The sequence below is a fragment of the Pelodiscus sinensis genome, chromosome 30, assembly GCF_052426305.1.
Source record: "Pelodiscus sinensis isolate ZL-2025 chromosome 30, ASM5242630v1, whole genome shotgun sequence".
Classification (NCBI taxonomy): domain Eukaryota; kingdom Metazoa; phylum Chordata; order Testudines; family Trionychidae; genus Pelodiscus; species Pelodiscus sinensis.
Genome location: NC_143081.1, coordinates 5,007,114 through 5,025,463, shown reverse-complemented (window position 1 = coordinate 5,025,463; position 18,350 = coordinate 5,007,114). Strand labels below are relative to the sequence as shown.

The 18,350-nt window shown below is 54.4% G+C and overlaps 2 protein-coding genes across 2 annotated transcripts in view; both read right to left on the bottom strand.

Moving 5' to 3' along the window:
* Window positions 1-1,126: 1,126 nt before the first annotated feature.
* The window catches only part of LOC149521031 (alpha-1B-glycoprotein-like), a 39,621-nt gene continuing 22,397 nt past the window's right edge, over window positions 1,127-18,350 (bottom strand). Inside the window, exons 9-11 of the mRNA XM_089774196.1 lie at window positions 13,870-14,199; window positions 2,025-2,366; window positions 1,127-1,221 (exon numbers count right to left, since the gene is read on the bottom strand). Coding sequence (XP_089630322.1) covers window positions 1,127-1,221; window positions 2,025-2,366; window positions 13,870-14,199 — 767 coding nt within the window. The remainder of the gene's footprint in view (window positions 1,222-2,024; window positions 2,367-13,869; window positions 14,200-18,350) is intronic.
* LOC149521032 (osteoclast-associated immunoglobulin-like receptor) lies at window positions 14,615-18,225 on the bottom strand. The gene is made up of 5 exons (XM_089774120.1): window positions 18,186-18,225; window positions 16,925-16,963; window positions 15,974-16,270; window positions 14,831-15,124; window positions 14,615-14,646 (listed from the first exon to the last, which is right to left on the bottom strand). The coding sequence occupies exons 1-5, from the start codon at window positions 18,223-18,225 to the stop codon at window positions 14,615-14,617; spliced, it is 702 nt and encodes a 233-aa protein (XP_089630246.1).

Sequence of the window (18,350 nt, the reverse complement as noted above, 5' to 3'; positions counted from 1 at the left end):
TGCTCTTGCACAAACTGGCATGGGAACAGGACTTTCCAGGACCCTACACTGCTCAAACTTGAGAGACACAATATGGCCGTTAGCAGCGAGTGACCCTGTGGCTCCTTAGAGAGTAACCAAAATCGATAGAATCATGTGCTTGCATGGGCAAACCCCACCTCCTCAGGTGGGCTGGAGTGGAGATCAAAGAAACATTCCAATTCACCCGAGGACGTGGGGTTTGCCCATCAAAGCTCCTGGTTCAGTAGATCTTGGTTAGTCTCCAAGGTGCCGCAGGATCAGGCCTTGTTTCTGAAGTTACAGACTCACACGGCGACCCCTCTGAGAGCCTTTTACAATCCATTAAGTTGCTCACCAGCCGTTAGGGTTGCCAGAGGAGAACCATTGCTGGCTCCCATTTGCCCATTTCAAACCCAGAGACAATCCCAAACTGCACAGCTCCAGCCTCCCACACGGGAATCATTCACGCACCAATGTGAGAGGCACAGACCCAGCAGGGTGTGACACTAAACTGGATCGGTTACAGGGGGTATGTTGCCCAAAGCATCTGGGAGTGATGCCTATTTAGATCAATATGATCATTGTCGGGGAGGGGAACGCTCGCACTCTGCCCCATTGGTGTTTGAGCCCTGGGCAGCCCCGGTTTTCCTTAGTTCCAGCAATAAAACAGATTCTCAGAGCGCAGCCGTATTTCCACCTGTGGCACTGCCTCCTATAGTGCACAGTGATGTCATTGGCCAGTGCTGGAGGCGGGTCCCATGATGCCTCAGGAGGCAGAGAGTGCACACGGCGTTGTGTCGGTGTGTAGGGTGTGAATACAGGGGTGCAGGAGTTCACACAGAGGAAGCAGACTCTGTGCACGAGGGTTCTACCCCAATGAATACGTGGCCGTGCCCTGCTCCAGACACAGCTGCATTTTGGTTGGTTCCAGAAGTGTTGCTGGTGCTAAAGCCCTTTCAGATCCTGTGGATGTTTCTCAGCTCTCACTCCAGGGCTTCCCACCAGCATCTCCCCCTCCGGGCTGGAATTCACAGGGAGCAAGAGCAGCCCGAAGGGGTCTCCTTATGGGGAGAATCCCAGGCACAGAAGGAAGGGCCCCTGCACAGAACAAGCCAGGCACCTGGATCTAGGAGCAGTAGCAGGAGACGAGGAAGATGAGGCCGTTGATGAGGCAGAAGGAGCCACCCACGGCCAGCTCCCGGACACTGACGAAGCTGTGACCTGCTGAGAAAGAATCCGGAGTGGAACCAGCTTTTGAACATCACTGCTGAGGGGATGCACATGGTGTCCGTGTGTCTGTGCTTCTAGCACACACCCTCCTCCCCCTCTCCTGCCCAGAATCTCAGCAGCCCCAAGGTGCAATGTGAAACCCACCCACAGCCCTTCCCCCAGGCTAGCGGACACTGACCTTCATTCCCCCCACACGAGTGTCTGTTCCACTCTTCTCTGCCTGCCCTGTACCATGCCCTGTCCACACTCAGCCATTGGGCCTGGGTGCTGGTTGCTCCATGGGGAAATGTGCTGGTGAGAAGGGGAATTTATCTAGGCTGATGCCAGCAAGCCACGGGCTGCCTCACTGGGACATTCCTGGTGATACAGGGAGCAGCCCTTTCAAAATAATTCCAGTGACACCCCCCCACACACACTGTGTTGTTAAGGGAACATTCCATGTGTACCAGCCTGCCCCAGAGCGGGAAGGAAGGTCCAGTTGTTATGGGATTGGCAATGGGGGTTCAATTCCCTGCTGTAGCACAGGACCCTGAGGAATGTGCTTTCTCCTTCCTCCGTCTGGAGATGGGAATGGGGAAGGGATCAATTCATTAAGGACACAGGGGGTGCTGAGGAACATGGGCCATTGAAGTATTTAGGACAGAGAAAGCAGGAGGAGGGGAATTTCACCGCCAATTTATTTTCTCTCCATGTTACCCCAACCAGCCTCCCTTTCCCAGCTGAGCCCCCGGGGATGGGTCTCTTCCCATGGGAATAACAAACTCAGCTCAATGAAGATATAACGGGTGTCTCACCTGTTCTGTGGACATTCAAGATGACGTTCACAGTCTGGCTCCGGAGGGATGGGACCCACCTCCCACTCACGTTGTCCTTGTACCCGCAGGTGAATTCCCCGCTGTCATTGGGACTGGCCCGTGGGATGCTGAGCACAGAGCCCTTCCCAGAGCGGGAGCCGGGCTCCATGGTGCTGATCTCAGACCCTGCGTCCCTGGGGACAAACTCAACTCCGTCCTTGTAGAAATGAAACCTCCTCTCGCCGGTGTCCTCTGGGGCCGTGCAGGTGAGGAGCAGGGGGAGCCCTTCAGTCACCGCTCCAGATGGGAAATCTACACTCAGCACTGGCTGGGGAGGGGGATCTGTGGGGAGCAGCAAAGGGGAGGGGTCAGCAGGGACAAAGGGGCTATTGTGCCCAGAAATCAATGTACTCAGAGCTGACCTGGACTCTCTCTCCAGAGCCTCTTGCTTCACTGAAATGAGTGGGAGCCGGGATAGAGATGCAGTTTGTTTCCTTCCAATGAGGATTTTCATCCTTCAGAGTGTTAGAGCCTGAAAGGACCATTCCCCAGGCAGAGTCCTCCCTACCCCTTGTATCTGGACCTGCAGGGCTCCCTCCTGGACCTGACAGTGGCTCCACAGTTCCTTGGTCTCCAGATGTGCATCTTCTTCCCACCACTCCTGATGTGCCACTAAACTGACTAAAGGGGAGGCTTTTAATCAGTTTGAGCTGGTCCTTCAATGAATTCAGATGTCACAGTCAAACCTAACTGTGTTAACCAGCTCTGGCAAGTGTCTTAATTTACTGTCTCAATTTACTTCTCTGAAGTTCCTAATTAAGAAACCATAAATTGATCCATCTGCTAGTAGTAAGAGTGAAGAAAGCTGCAAGGAGGCAGGATTTGAACTTGTGCTCTGTCAGGTGGGATGACAGTGCTGCGAGCACCCCATAGGGGTACCCAGGGCTATGAGCAACCCCACAGCAGTGTCCTCTTATCCCCAAACTTTACTGGCCTGCTTAAACTCCCATGCAGAGGAAGTAGTCCAACCACTATAGTGTGTCTGAGGCCTGGGCCTGACTCTGACCAGAGCCTGGGGGTAGATGTGGTGCCTGTTTCACTAACTATCCCCAGAAGCCAAAGTAGCATCAATGACTCCCCACAAAGCTCTGTGGAACCAGGAGTGGTATCGCTGGTGGGTTCCAACTGTCTTGAGTGGCCAGGCTGTGTTACATCCTGGCATATGGAGAGATACCCTGCTCTGGGGTCAGCAAACAGCAGGAGAAAGGGGGACTCACCTGTCACTGTGATGTTGATGGGACTGCTTGTCGCCGAGGGGATAGTTCGTGTATACACTGTCTTACAGAATTCACAGGTGTACGCTCCAATGTGGGACCCAGACAGACCCGAGAGCTGCAGGAAGTCGGTGTAACTGTCCCGAGGGGAGGGCAGTTCCATGGAGTGAATTTTCTGGCTGTTCCTGAAGAAGCGGATCCAGGACACATTGGTCACTCCGGCAGCTGAGCACGTCAGGGTCACATTTTCTCCTGTGATGTAGACAGGCTGTGGCGGGGACACAGTGAGCCGGGGGGCTGGAAAAGACAAGGGGGTCGGGGGAGGGGATGGTTCCTACATGTGAGGCAGATGACACAGAGGCAGAGGAAAAGCCAGTGAAGGTGAGGAGGGAGGGATCCTGAACCCAGACCCCAGCCAGCCCCAGCCCCGTTCCCAAGAACCACATCCCCACCGGGCCATGCAAACACTCAGCAGCAGAGATCTCCCCGCTGGGAACCTAGGGGGACCAGCCTCCCCAGCTTGGTACCTGAGGGGGAAGCTGTGCCCAGGGCAGCTCAGTCTGCCTGGGTTGACGTTGGGAGGGTGGCTTGTGTGGCTGAGGTTGGGGATGTGAGGGAGCTGCCCCCACTGAGCACAGACCAGGACACACTGCGCTAGCAGCAGGGACAGCCATAAGCTGCAGAGCCCGGGGTGCCTAAGGGGTGTTTCCCACACTCCAGCTGGGTCCTGGCCCAGTGACTCCAGGGAAATTCCAGCCCTTTGACCCCTGCTGGGATCTCACCCATTCACCCACTGGGGTATTGGTGCCAGCAGTGGGGTGGGGAACAGGACAGTGACCAACCCCTCTCCTGACACTACTCACAACATGCAAGCCAGGCAGCTGCAGGGATCAATGTTCACTGAGGCTCTTCCTAACAGTGCCCAGCACAGATTTCACTGCTGAGAGCTTCCCTGTAGCAGTACCCACCTGGAGCTCTCCTGCAGCTGGCAGCCAAGCCCGCTAGTGAGTGGTTGAGGTACAAGAGGGGGCTGCTGTTGCTAGAAGAGATCTCTCCCTTGGATCCCCATCTCCAGTACACACACGTGTAGGACCCAGCCTGTAACTTCTCAGCTGTGAGCTGCAGCTGGGACTCTGAAGTATCCTGGAGAAGTGTGCTGGAGCCCTGCTGCTCTTTTTGGAAGAAGAATCTGTATCCTTCACCCCGCTCACCATGAGGAGGGGCGCATACGAGCATAACAGGCTCCCCAGGGGGATACACCCGGTACGGGGTTCTCCTGAAGATGTTAGGAGCCGGCAGCAGAGCTAGGACAGAGGCAGGAGGGGTCAATGGGGGGCGAGGGGAGGCTGGAAGGAACAAGGAGAAAATGAGAAGTGAGAGGAGATCAGCCCTGAAGAAATATAAACACAAACCAGCTGCATCCCACTGCCTGGCACCTGCCCCCATGCTGGGAACTACGCTCCAGCCGGATTCTCTGTATTGGCTCCATGGCAGCATGGCACAGGCCTCTGAGAAACACGGTCAGGCTCTAGTCAGAAATCCCCAGGGCTAGCGAATCCCCCATGTCCCCTGGGCAATCGTCCCAGGGACTATTTCCCCTCCTGCTGACAGTTTGCCCCTTATTCCCAGCTGGAATTTGTGCAGCTCCCGCTCCCAGAAACCAGCTCATCCAGGATTCCTGTCTGGTCACCTGCAGAACCTTCCATTGTCACGTGTCTGTTCCCCACGGTGCCTAGTCCCTCTCCCTGAGTCCAGCCCTGGTACCACAGCACAGAGGATGTTGTTATCTGCTGGCAACACCGGACTGGGAGACTCTGAAGAAAGGCTGCAAGAGAAAAGGAAAAAGGGGCTGAGAGCCATGGCCCAGGGATGGGGCAATGAGTGGGATGCGTGAGTCTCCAGACAGACACACAGAGGAACTGGGGAGCAAGGGATGCACTTACCCAGCAGAGGCAGGAGCAGAGCCAGAGCCATGCTGAGCTGGTCGCTCTCTACTGAGAGCAGGATTCTCCGCTCAGCTACTGGCCCAGTCTGACCACTGAGGGGATGGGACCTTGGCCTGTGACACAGGCAGGGGAAGTCACAGCCTCAGGTGTGGTTATCTCTCAGCTCGGAGGTGTGAACGGATTCGGAGCTCGCTGCCCAGGGCGTGTGGGGGACGGCTGCCAATTTCCCACTGCTGCTATTGGGAGGAGGAGCTCAACCAGCAGCCTCTAGTGACTGACAGCTCTGGGGCTGGGCCATGGATGCAGCTGGGTTAAAGGAAACTCAGCTGAGTTACTCCAGCTTATGCCACATGGGGATTGGCCCCATCGACTTTCGGAGATGCAACACAGTGATGGTAGCTTGTGATAGCTCTCTAGCTAGGCCCAAAGTGGGGGCCCTGCAGAGTGTTTAAAATAGCATTGGGGTGATGGTTACGTTCCCTACACTGGCACTAAGAGGAGCAATGGGCAACAGGAGTTGGAGGCAGAGCGAAGCAGGGGTGGGGAGGCATTGAGCCCAGAGGAAAACCAAGGAAGGAAGATGCCCTGGAGGCAGCTCTGAGGCAGCTGACAGAGCAGATCTTAGCTTCTCCCCACAGGCCTGGCTCCTAGGAATGGTGGGTGGGATCCCCCAACAGAGAAAGGAAAAATGCTGCTGAATCTGGGAGAAAGCCCTACGAGTCATTGATCTGTTCAAGAGCCACATGACGACCCTACAGAGCACAGGTGGGTGTTGAGGGGCTGCAAAGGGAGGTGCCCGGGGAGAGATGGAGAATTTTGTTGAACTGAATTTATTTCACTGTCCTTTTTGTTCTCCCCCGCAAGGGAGACCTGACTCGAAGGCTCCATCTTCAGTGGCAAAATGACCACAGGGTTTAAGCTGTGAAACAGCAGCCGTAACCCTCCCAAGACACGGCTGTATTTCAATTACTCACTGAAATGTTTGTGGTGCCCAAAACCCCTTTGGACCCTGGGGGTGTTTCTCAGACCCGGGTCTCCTCGTGCAGGCGGAGACCAGTGTTTGTAGCTCAAAGAGGTCACCATGCAGGGAGAAATCCCAGGCAAGAATGAAGGGCCTCTTCTCAGAACTAGACAGTTCCCTGGCTCTAGCAGCCACAGTTGGCAATGAGGAAGGAAGAAGGAGCCACCCACTGCCAGCTTCAAGACCAAGAGAAATCCATGAGCTGCAACAGAGTATAACTGAATGTGTTTGTGGTGGAGTTTTTCCACTACATGCATGTGATGATGTGGGTCTTTGCTCACGAAAGCTTATGCTCCAATAAATCTGTTAGTCTATAAGGTGCCACAGGACTCCTCCTCACTTTTGCAGACCAAGACTAATATGGCTACTCCTCTGATACTTGAATGTGTTTATGGGAGATTAAAATGTAGAGATGCGGCCTCTTAAGGGACTAGGAGAGTTGAGAGATGTGTTCTGCATGCTGGGGTGGAGAACCAGGGTAGCTTTGCCCAGCAGTTCACTGCAGATGCTCTCAAGGGTCTTGTGTTAAAAGCTCCATTCCATTTTATAAGATCATAGAATCCTAGGACTGAAAGGGACCATGAGAGGTCATCAAGTCCCATCCCCCGCCCTCACAGCAGCACCACACACTGTGTGCATCAGGGCTACTCAACACACAGCCCGCTTTATTTGTGGCCCATAGTGCAGTTTTGTTTTACACAGGACTCAACACCTGGCCCTCAGGTGGGATCCTTTGAACATGTAGTCCACTGGGAACACACTCCACAACAGCAAGTCAGTATAATGGTTTTCTGTTGTTATGCATTCTAGGAGTAAAATTCTTGGACTGTCATTGCTCATTAAAAGTGCCGTTATATGGGTGGAAATTGGGTAAATGTTGAGTAGTCTTGGTCTAGATCATTCAGGACAGGTGTCTGTCTAACCTGCTCTTAAATAGCTCCAGTGATGAAGACTCCAAAACCTCCCTAGGCAATTTGTTAATTGGATGGTTTGTCATTTAATGGACCCCAAGATCATGCCATGGTGTGAGAAGTGATGAATGAGAAAGGAACTGACAGCCCTGTGAATAGAACCATTGTTTTGGCAACTGAAAGAGGAACTGCAAAGAGAGAGGAGAAAAGGTTTGTTGTCCAGGCTGCTCCCCACTCTGGCACTTTGAGTGCAGAAAATGAGGGCCCACAAGAAACCTTAAATCCCCGGCCACTAAAGCTTCTGTTTAAAAAAACACTGTAAGGTCACGGATTCCATGGCCTAGGGTGGGAAGTTGCCAACACCAAAATGCAAAATCCATAGCAAGCTAGGATGACTCACTTGAGAATGTCTCCCTCTGGGATAACCCCGAGCTCTTTAAACCTTCCAAAAAAAAGAGCTTGAGAACAAAGTGTAGTTTCTTAATAGCTGACCTTCTGTCTCAGGCACATTCAAACAGAAACCCCTGCCTTCTAGGACACAGGAATCAGATCAGTCTTTAAAAGAACATTTTATTAACAAAACAAAGAAGACAGACTTGGTAAAGTATGTTGGGTGTTAGATGTTACAGATCAACTAAAAAAAGGCAGAATAAAAGCACAGGTCATTGCTTCCCTGGGATTCAGTTACAGTGTGGTGCGGTGAACACGGGCTAAGGACAGAGGAGTTTAACCAAACCCAAAATTAAAAACACAAATAAATCCTGATCACATCTAACTGAACATTCCCTGCTTTTCTCACATCTGTAGTTCCAAGGTTTAGTCTGTCCTTAGGCATGGATATCACTGAAAAATCCTGGCTTAATCTAGCTCTTGCCCAGCTCCTGCTCTGAATTCACATAAAAACTAAAGCAAGAGGAACACGGTTTTCAATTTAAATCTTTCACTGTCTTGCCATTGTCTCCCTGGCTCCTTTCCAACGCTTCTGGATACCCCTGTCTCTTGGTGTAACCCATTACAGGCAATTTAATTAACTGAATGTCTAGGATGTCCACAGTAGGGTGGTAGGGCTCCCATTCATCAAGCGTGTAAATATACTGCATCGGCAGAAATATCCTGATTGCAGGAAGAAAAGCAAAAGTTTCAAAAATGCAGCCTCCCTCAAGTCTGACAGTGTCAGACAATGCTGTAGAGAACCGAAAACAAAAATCACACACAAAATTGAATTGACTGTAGCAGTCATAGGAACAGAGGAGACAAAATGTCAGGGGGCAGAAAGCTTCGGTTATGTATAACAATTTGAAGTGTGAGGAAAGGGAAACCAGGAAGTGAGGGTATGTCTACACTACAAAGTTAGTTCGAACTAACGGATGTTAGTTCGAACTAACTTTAATAGGCGCTACACTAGCGCTCCGTTAGTTCGAACTTAATTTGAACTAATGGAGCACTTAGTTCGAACTAGGTAATCCTCATTCCACGAGGATTAAGCCTAGTTCGAATTTACTAGTTCGAATTAAGGGCTGTGTAGACCCTTAATTCGAACTAGTGGGAGGCTAGCCCTCCCCAGGTTTCCCTGGTGGCCACTCTGGCCAACACCAGGGAAACTCGTCTGCCCCCCCTCCCGGCCCCGGAGCTGTTAAAGGGGCACGGGCTGGCTACGGTGCCCGTGCCAGGTGCAAGCCTGCCAGCACCCAGCTAGCAGACCCTGCACCTGGCACGGCACAGAGCCACCCACCCGATGCCCCCCAGCCCTCCCCCTCTTCCCGGGACCAGGCTGGCGGCTCCCGGGAGCTTGCCCGGGACCGCAAGAGGCGGGCACCCGCCTGGGCTAGTGCGGACATCGTGGACCTCATCCACGATCTCCGCACTAGGCACAGGAAAGTGGCCGGCTAGGGCAGGAGAGCTGCCAGCCTGGCCACCCAAGAGCAGGTGTGCATGAAAATCAAGGGGGTCCACTGAGACCCCTGACCCTGAGCCCTGAGCTTACAATGGCCGTATTGGGTCAGACCAAAGGTCCATCTAGCCCAGTAGCCTGTCTGCCAACAGCGGCCAACCCTAGGGACCCTGGAGGGGATGGACCGAAGACAGTAACCAAGCCATTTGTCTCGTGCCATCCCTCTCCAGCCTTCCACAAACTTTGGGCAGGGACACCACTCCTACCCCCTGGCTAATACCACTCCATGGACCCAGCCTCCATGACTTGATCTCACTTCCCTTTAAACTCTGTTCTAGTTCTAGCCTTCACAACCTCCTGCAGCAAGGAGTTCCACAGGTTGACTCTTTGCTTTGTGAAGAACAACTTTCTGTTACTAGTTTGAAGCCTGCTACCCATTCCTTTCCTTTGGTGTCCTCTAGTCGTTCTTTATGGGAACTAATGAAGAACTTTTCCGTATGCACCCTCTCCACCCAACCCCTGCTTTTAGAGACCTCTATCCTGTCCCCCCTCCGTCTCCTCTTTTCTAAGCTGAAAAGTCCCAGTCTCTTTAGCCTTTCTTCATCTGGGACCAGTTTCCAACCCCTGATCATTTTAGTTGCCCTCCCCTCTCCCAGCCTCTATCTTTCCCTCTCCCACCTCCTTTTCCCAGTCTCCCCCAGTTTTGTTCAATAAAGACAGATTCCATTTTTGAACACAATTGTCCTTTATTTTGTACATCAAGAAAAGGGGCTAGGGAAGGGTAAGTGGAAGGAGGTGAGGGAGGAATGGGGTACGCGCCCAATGGGGAGGACTGGGCTGGCTCTGCGGGCTTCTGGGGGTGGAAGCTCTCCTGCAGCCCCCTAATTGTCCCCTCTCTCCAGATGGCAGCCTGTGGCAAGTGTAGCCGGGCTGATGGCCGAGTGCTGTGATGTGCCCAGTGTGGGTACTGCAGGCAATCCAAGCCAGGACTGCTTTGCAAGCAGGGCACCCCTGAGAACTGTCTGTCCGGTGTGGGGGTCAGGACCCTTTAAGCACAGCCCTCGGCTAGCGTGAGACAGCATCTCCACGCTCTAAGTCCTCCCCTGATGCACTGCTTCCGGCCATCCTTAAGCCTGGTTCAGGGTCCACTTAATGTGGACGCGCTAGTTCGAATTAGCAAAATGCTAATTCGAACTAGTTTTTAGTTCTAGATGCGTTAGTTCGAATTAGCTTAGTTCGAATTAACTAATTCGAACTAAGTTAGTTCGAATTAACGTTGTAGTGTAGATGTACCCTAAGAGTATGTCTACACTACAGACGTTAGTTCGAATTAACTTTGATATACACTACACATACAAACCGCTAGTTCGAACTTAATTCGAACTAGCGGTGCGCTTAATTCGAACTAGGTAAACCTCATTCCACGAGGACTAAGCCTAGTTCGAATTAACTAGTTCGAATTAAGGGCTGTGTAGCCACTTAATTCGAGCTAGTGGGAGGCTAGCCCTCCCCAGCTTGCTCTGGTGGCCACTCTAGGCACCACCAGGGAAACTCGTCTGCCCCTCTCCTGGCCCCAGAGCCCTTAAAGGGGCACGGGCTGGCTACGGTGCCCGTGCCAGGTGCAAGCCTGCCAGCACCCAGCCAGCAGACCCTGCACCTGGCACGGCACGAGCCAGCCACCCACTGCCACCCACTGCCACCCAGCCCTCCACCTCTTCCCAGGACCAGGCTGGCGGCTCCCGGGAGCCTGCCCAGGTCCGCAAGAGGCGGGTGCCTGCCTGGTCTAGTGCAGACATCGTGGACCTCATCCATGACCTCCGCAATAGGCACAGGAAAGTGGCCGTCTAGGGCAGGATAGCTGCCAGCCTGGCCACCCTGGAGCAGGTTTGCATGAAAATCAAGGTGGTCGAGTGAGACCCCGACCCTGAGCCCTGAGCTTAGAACATAAAAACATAAGAATGGCCGTACTGGGTCAGACCAAAGGTCCATCTAGCCCAGTAGCCTGTCTGCTGACAGCGTCCAACACTAGGTATCCTGGAGGGGATGGACCGAAGACAATGACCAAGCCATTTGTCTCGTGCCATCCATCTCCAGCCTTCCACAAACAGAGGCCAGGGACACCATTTCTACCCCCTGACTAATACCACTCCATGGACCCAACCTCCATGAATTTATCTAACTTCTCTATAAACTCTGTTCTAGTTCTAGCCTTCACAGCCTCCTGCAGCAAGGAGTTCCACAGGTTGACTATTTGCTTTATGAAGAAGAACTTTCTGTTATTAGTTTGAAGCCTGCTACCCATTCATTTCATTTGGTGTTCTCTAATCCTTCTATTATGGGAACTAATGAAGAACTTTTCTGTATGCACCTTCTCCACACCACTCATGCTTTTAGAGACCTCTATCATATCCCCCCTAAGTCTCATCTTTTCTAAACTGAAAAGTCCCAGTCTCTTTAGCCTCTCTTCATATGGAACCTGTTCCAAACCCCTGATCATTTTAGTTGCCCTCCCCTCTCCCACGCTCTCTCTTCCCCTCTCCCACCTCCTTTTCCCAGTCTCCCCCAGTTTTGTTCAATAAAGAGAGTTTCTATTTTTGACCGCACGTGTCCTTTATTTTGTACATCAGGAAGGGGGGCTAGGGAGGGGTAAGTGGAAGGAGGTGAGGGAGGAATGGGGCACGAGCCCCCGATGGGGAGGACTGGGCTGGCTCTGTGGGTTCCTCGGGGTGGAAGCTCTCCTGCAGCCCCCCAATTGTCCCCTCTCCTCTGGATAGCAGCCTGCGGCAAGTGCAGCTGGGCTGATGGCTGAGTGGTGTGATGTGCCAAGTGTGGGCACTCAGGGGACTCCAAACCAGGACTGCTTTGCCAGCGGGGAACCCCTGAGAACTGTCTCTCCGGGGTGGGGGTCGGGTCCCTTTAAGCACAGCCTGAGACAGCAGCGGAAAGCAGCCCTGTGCTAGCTTGAGACAGCAGCTCTACGCTCTAAGTCCTAACCTGATGCCCTGCCGGCACTGCTTCCAGCCAGTCTTAACCTCGGTTCAGGGTCCACTCAATGTGGACATGCAAAATGCTAATTCGAACTAGTTTTTAGGTCTAGCTGCACTAGTTCAAATTAGCTTAGTTCGAATTAACTAATTCGAATTAAGTTAGTTCCAATTAGTGCTGTAGTGTAGACATACCCTAAGGTGCTGCAGGACCAGACCTTGTTTCTGAAGTTACAGACTCACACGTGACCCCTCTGAGAGCTTTTTACAAGCCATTAAGTTGATCACCCGGCCGTTAGGGTTGCCAGAGGAGAACAATTGCTGGCTCCCATTTGCCCATTTCAAACCAGAGACAATCCCATACCTCACAGCTTCCACTTCCCACACGGGAATTATTCACCCATTAATGTGAGAGGCACAGACCCAGCCGGGTGTGACACTAAACTGGATCGGTTACAGGGGGTATGTTGCCCAAAGCATCTGTGCGTGATGCATATTGAGATCAATATGATCATTTCGGGGGAGGAGGACCCTCACATGATGCCCCATTAGTGTTGGAGCCCTGGGCAGCCTGGTTCCCCTTAGTTCCAATACAGACGATTAAACAGACTCGCGGAGGGCAGCCGGATCTCCGCCTGTGGCACTGCCCCCTATAGTGCACAGTGATGTCATTGGCCAGGGCTGGGGGCGAGTCCCGTGACACGTCATGAGGCAGAGGCTGCACACGGCGTTGTGTCGGTGTGTAGGGTGTGAATACAGGGGTGCAGGAGTTCACTCAGAGCAAGCAGACTCTGTGCACGAGGGTTCTACCCCGATGAATACGCGGCCGTGCCCCGCTCCAGACACAGCTGCATTTTCGTTGGTTCCAGAAGTGTTGCTGGTGCTAAAGCCCTTTCAGATCCTGTGGATGTTTCTCAGCTCTCGCTCCAGGGCTTCCCACCAGCATCTCCCCCTCCAGGCTGGAATTCACAGGGAGCAAGTGCAGCCCGAAGGGGTCTCCTTATGGGGAGAATCCCAGGCACAGAAGGAAGGGCCCCTGCGCAGAACAAGCCAGGCACCTGGATCTAGGAGCAGTAGCAGGAGACGAGGAAGATGAGGCCGTTGATGAGGCAGAAGGAGCCGCCCACGGCCAGCTCCCGGACACTGACGAAGCTGAGATCTGCTGAGAAAGAATCCGGAGTGGAAGCAGCCGGTGAACATCACTGCTGATGGGATGCACATGGTGTCCGTGTGTCTGTGCTTCTAGCACCCCCTCCCCCAGAATCTCAGCAGCCCCAAGGTGCAATGTGAAACCCACCCACAGCCCTTCTCTCTCAGAGAGGGGGACACTGACCCTCATTCACCCCACACGAGTGTCTGTTCCACTCTTCTCTGCCTGCCCTGTGCCCTGCCCTGTCCGCGACGGGCCCTTGGGGTATGGGTGCTGGTTGCTCCACTGGGAAATGTGCTGGGTGAGAAGGGGAATCTATCTAGGTAGAGGCCAGCAAGCCACGGGCTGCCTCACCTGGCACTGGGACATTCCTGGTGATTCATGGACCTGCCCTTCCAAAATAATTCTGGTGACACCCCCCACACACACCTCCATTGAATTGAAAATGGCACATTCCCTCTGTACCAGCCTGCCCCAGACGGGGAAGTGAGATCCAGTGTTAAGGACAGAAAAAGGCTGGGGGGGGGGGGAGGGGAATTTCACCTCCACTTTATTTTCTCTCCATGTTACCCCAACCAGCCTCCCTCTCCCAGCAGAGCTCCTGGGGATGGGTCTCTTCCCATGGGAATAACAAACTCAGCCCAATGAAGATATTAGGGGTGTCTCACCTGTCCTGGTGACATTCACAGCCTGGCTCCGGAGGGATGGGACCCACCTCCCACTCACGTTGCCCTCGTACCCGCAGGTGAATTCCCCGCTGTCATTGGGACTGGCCCATGGGATGCTGAGCACAGAGCCCTTCACAGAGCGGGAGCCGGGCTCCATGGTGCTGATCTCAGACCCTGCGTCCCTGGGGACAAACTCAACTCCATTCTTGTAGAAATGAAACCTCCTCTCGCCGGTGTCCCCTGGGGCCGTGCAGGTGAGGAGCAGGGGGAGCCCTTCACTCACCGCTCCAGACAGGGGATCCACACTCAGCACTGGCTGGGGAGGGGGATCTGTGGGGAGCAGCAAAGGGGAGGGGTCAGCAGGGACGTGGAAATGTAGAAAGCGAAGATGGTTCCCAAAATTCCGTGAGCTCTGAGATAACCTGGGCTCTGTCTCCAGAGCCTCTTGCTTCAGTTCAGGGTGCTGGGGGGCTCCCTAGAGAAATGAGTGAGATCCAGGACGGGGTGGGGATTACTTCCTTCAGATAAGGGGGACTTTCTCCCTCAGATGTTTGGGACCCAAATGGACCATTCCCCAGGCACAGCCCCTTGATCCTGGACCTGCAGGTTTTCCCTCCTGGTCCTGACAGTGCCTCTAGAGTTCCTTGTTCTCCAGCTCTGCATCTTCCTCCAGCCACTCCTGGCACCTCACTAAACTGACTAGAGGGGAGGCTTTTCATCAGTTGCAGCTGGTCCTTGAACAGATTCAATGTTTCTCTGGGCTAGGAGCCTCTGAACCTGAAAATAGCATCAACAACTCCCCCAAAAGGTACTAAGAACCAGGGAGTGATATTACTGGGGGATTCAAACTGACCTGAGTCTCCCTGTGTGGAGCTGAGTGGCCAGACTGTGGGTCACCCTGAATGTCATGAAAAGATGCCCTGCCATGGGGCAAGTAGAAGGCAAGATAAAGAGGACTCACCTGTCACTGTGATGTTGATGGGGCTGCTTGTCTCCGAGAGGAGCTCTCGCCCAGACACTGTCTTCCAGAACTCACAGCTGAACACTCCAGTGTGTGACCCAGACAGACCTGACAGCTGCAGGGAGTCAGTGTAGCTGTCTCGAGGGAAGGGTAATTCCAGGGAGTGGATTTTCTGGCCGTCCCTGAAGAACCGGATCCCAGACACACTGGACACCCCAGCAGCTGAGCACGTGAGGGTCACATTTTCCCCAACAATGTAGACAGGTCGCTGCGGGGACACAGTGAGGTTGGGGGCTGGAAAAGACAAGGGGGTCAGTGGGGGGAGATGGTTCCTATCCGGTGACAGATGCAAAGGAAGAGCCAGTGAAGGGCAGAGGAAGGACACAGACCCCAGCCAGCCCCAGCTCTGTTCTCAGGAGCCACGTCCCCGCCAGGACATGCAAACACTGAGCCACAGAGATCTCCCTGCCAGGAACCCAGGGGCCCTGCCTCCCTTGCTTGGTACCTGAGGGAGCAGATCCCATCTGGGACAGCTCATCCTGCAGGGGGTGGGGTTGGGATTGTGCAGCTTAGGCTGGGGGTGTCAGGGAGCTGCCCCCAGCAGACACAGAGCAGGACACCCGGCACTAAGAGCACTAAGGGAAGGAGGCAGCCGTATGCTGCAGAGCCCTGGGTGCCCCAGGGGAGCTTCCCACACTCCAGCTTGGTCCTGGCCCAGTGACTGCAGGGAAGCTCCAGCCCTTTGACCCCTGCTGGGATCTCGCCCATTCACCCACGGGGGTATTGGTGCCAGGAGTGGGGTGGGGAACAGGACAGTGACCAATCCCTCTCCTGACACTAATCACGACAGACAAGCCAGGCAGCTGCAGGGCTCAAGATTCATAGAAGGTCTCCCAGACAGTGCTCAGCTCAGAGTCCAGTGCTGTGAGCTTCCCTGCAGCAGTGCCCCCAGAACACCAATGCTGTGCGCTCCCACGCCGCACCGCCCAGTCTCTGAGGATAAGCTGAGACCCTAAGCCCGCTGTGGAGTGTTTGAGATACAAAGGAGGGGCCCTGAGCAGAGCCTGGGAGCAAAGCTGATGTGTTGGGATGGGCCTGAGATTCCCAGTGACCCACCCGCCAAACAGCAGGAAACGGGCTCACCTGTTACTGTGATGGAGAAGGAGCTGCTGTTGCTAGAGGAGATCTCCCCATTGGGATCACGTCTCCAGTACGCACACGTGTAGGACCCAGCCCTTCCCTTCTCAGCCGTGAGCACTAGCCGGGACTCTGCAGTATCCCTGAGGAGTGTACTGGGGCCCTGCTGCCCTTTGTGAAAGAAAAATCTGTATCCCCCAGCCTGGTCAGGTTGTGGAGCCTTGCAAATGAGGGTAACCTGCTCCCCAGGGGGATGCACTGCGTGCTTGGCGCTCCTCAGGAGGGTAGGAGCTGGCAGGAGATCTAGAAAAGAGGCAGAGGGGTCAGTGGAGAGAGAAGCCGGGTTGCTTGGAAGGGAGGGGGGAGATTTTCCGCTCATCAACTTTCCTCTGGGTTCTCTACAGAACCGGCTTATAAGGTGCTGGTTGCTGGTGCTGGGTCTGTGACCCTGGCCCTGAGCCCTCTGTGGGAGCCCAGAGCTGAGGCTAAGAGATCCCATCCCATCAACACAGAATCACACTGATGGGAGCTGCCTGGAGGGACTCAGTGCCACAGGAGGTGGGAGCTCAGTCTCCATGGCCCGTCCAGCCCTCGCTCTCTCGCTGGGACTGCCAGTAAGAGGCTGGGTAGGGCCCATGGGGCTGGAGGCAGCTTCAACCCTATGGCTTGGGCAGGGACCCACCAAAGAGATGCCCCAAGCAGCCATCATCAGGGGCTTCTCTTCTCCCTCCACAGATGTGGCTCTGGACTGGAGCTGCAGCTGCACGTGCCACGGGAGATGCCTGTGAAGGGGCAGCTGAACCCACCCAGAGGCTGATACGGGGGCACCTGGGAATCCCCCTTTCCTACAATTTCAAACACCCTGATGTGAGAGGCAGGGGATCCCCCCCGCCACTGACTGAGTCCTCCCAACCACCCTTCCGCGAGTAACTCAGCAAGGTCAGGAGACGTCGTTACCTGCGGGGGTCACCGGCCTGGGGAGACTCTGGAGCGAGGCTGGAGGAGAAGAGCAGAGAGGGGGTGAGAGCTCTGGGGAGAGGCTGGGGAAGCAGGAGAAGGAGAGATGCGGGCAGAGAATGGGAGTGTCCAGACAGACACACTGAGGGGCTGGGAGTCAAGGGGGGCACTTACCCAGCAGAGGCAGGAGCAGAGGCAGCACCATGCTGAGCCGGTGGCTCTGGGCTGGGAGCTGGGTTCTCAGCTCAGCTACTGGCCCAGTCTGGCCACAGGGGGGGATGGGACCCTCGACTGTGATGCAGGCAGAGGAAGTCACAGCCTGAGGTGTGGTCACCGCTCAGCTCAGCGTTGTGACCGAATTCGGTGCTCGCTGCGCAGGACGTGTGGGGGACGGCTGCCGATTTTCCACTGCTGATAATGGGGGGAGGAGCTAAACCAGCAGCCCCTAGTGACTGACAGCTCTGAGGCTGAGCCAGGAATTCAGCTGAGGTAAAGGAAACTCAGCTGAGTTACTCTAGTTTATACCAGGCCTCATCCACTCAAGGAGTCACAACACACTGACCCTAGAGGGGGATTGGTGACAACTCTCCAGCCAGGCCCAGATCCAGCAGGGGCCCTGCAGTGTGTTTGAAAATAACATTGGGACGTTCTTCAGGGCTGCAGGGAACTTTGGAACAGACAGCGAGTGACGGGGCTGGGGTGGGTTTCCTATCCCCGAACCCTGACCCCATGGGATGGGACTGACCCTGCTCTGCAGGACAGGACCTGGACCCCGGGCCATGTCCAGCTGGAAATAGAGCCTGGATAGAATGGGGGGTAAGTAGAAAGGGGGCCAGCCCGGCTGAGATGGAGGATGGGGAGAAGCTCTCCTGTCCCTCTCTGGTCTTTGGAGGCTGGAGGTGAAGTCTGGAGAGTCACTTTGTGCCACCAGCCCAGGGAGGGCCAAGGGAACGTGTCCAGAGGAAATTCAAGGCTCAAAAGCATCTAAGGAAGCTCGGAGGCATCTAAGATCTTACCTTCTCACCACAGTACCCTGGGTCCAGCCCCAGGAATGGTGGACGGGATTCTCCTACAGACGGAGGAGAAGGGCTTCTGAGTTTGGGAGAAAGTCCTCGGAGTCATTGGTCTGATGATGCTGCAGAGCCCAAGCAAGTGTGAATGGGGCTGCAGATTATGGAGCCCAGGGAGGGATGGAGAGTTGTTCTGACTGGAGTTTAGTTTACTGGCCTTTGGGTGCAACAGTTTGGGAGTGTTTCCCCACCTGGGACAATCTTTACTGTGACCCAGCTCAAACGCTCCATCTTCAACAGCACAGTTACTGCAGGGCTTGGACTGTGACGTATCAGCTGTAACCTTCCCAGCCTCTTCGGCCCTGTGGATGTTTCTCAGACTTGGGTCTCCTCCTCCAGCCTGAGACGGGTGTTTC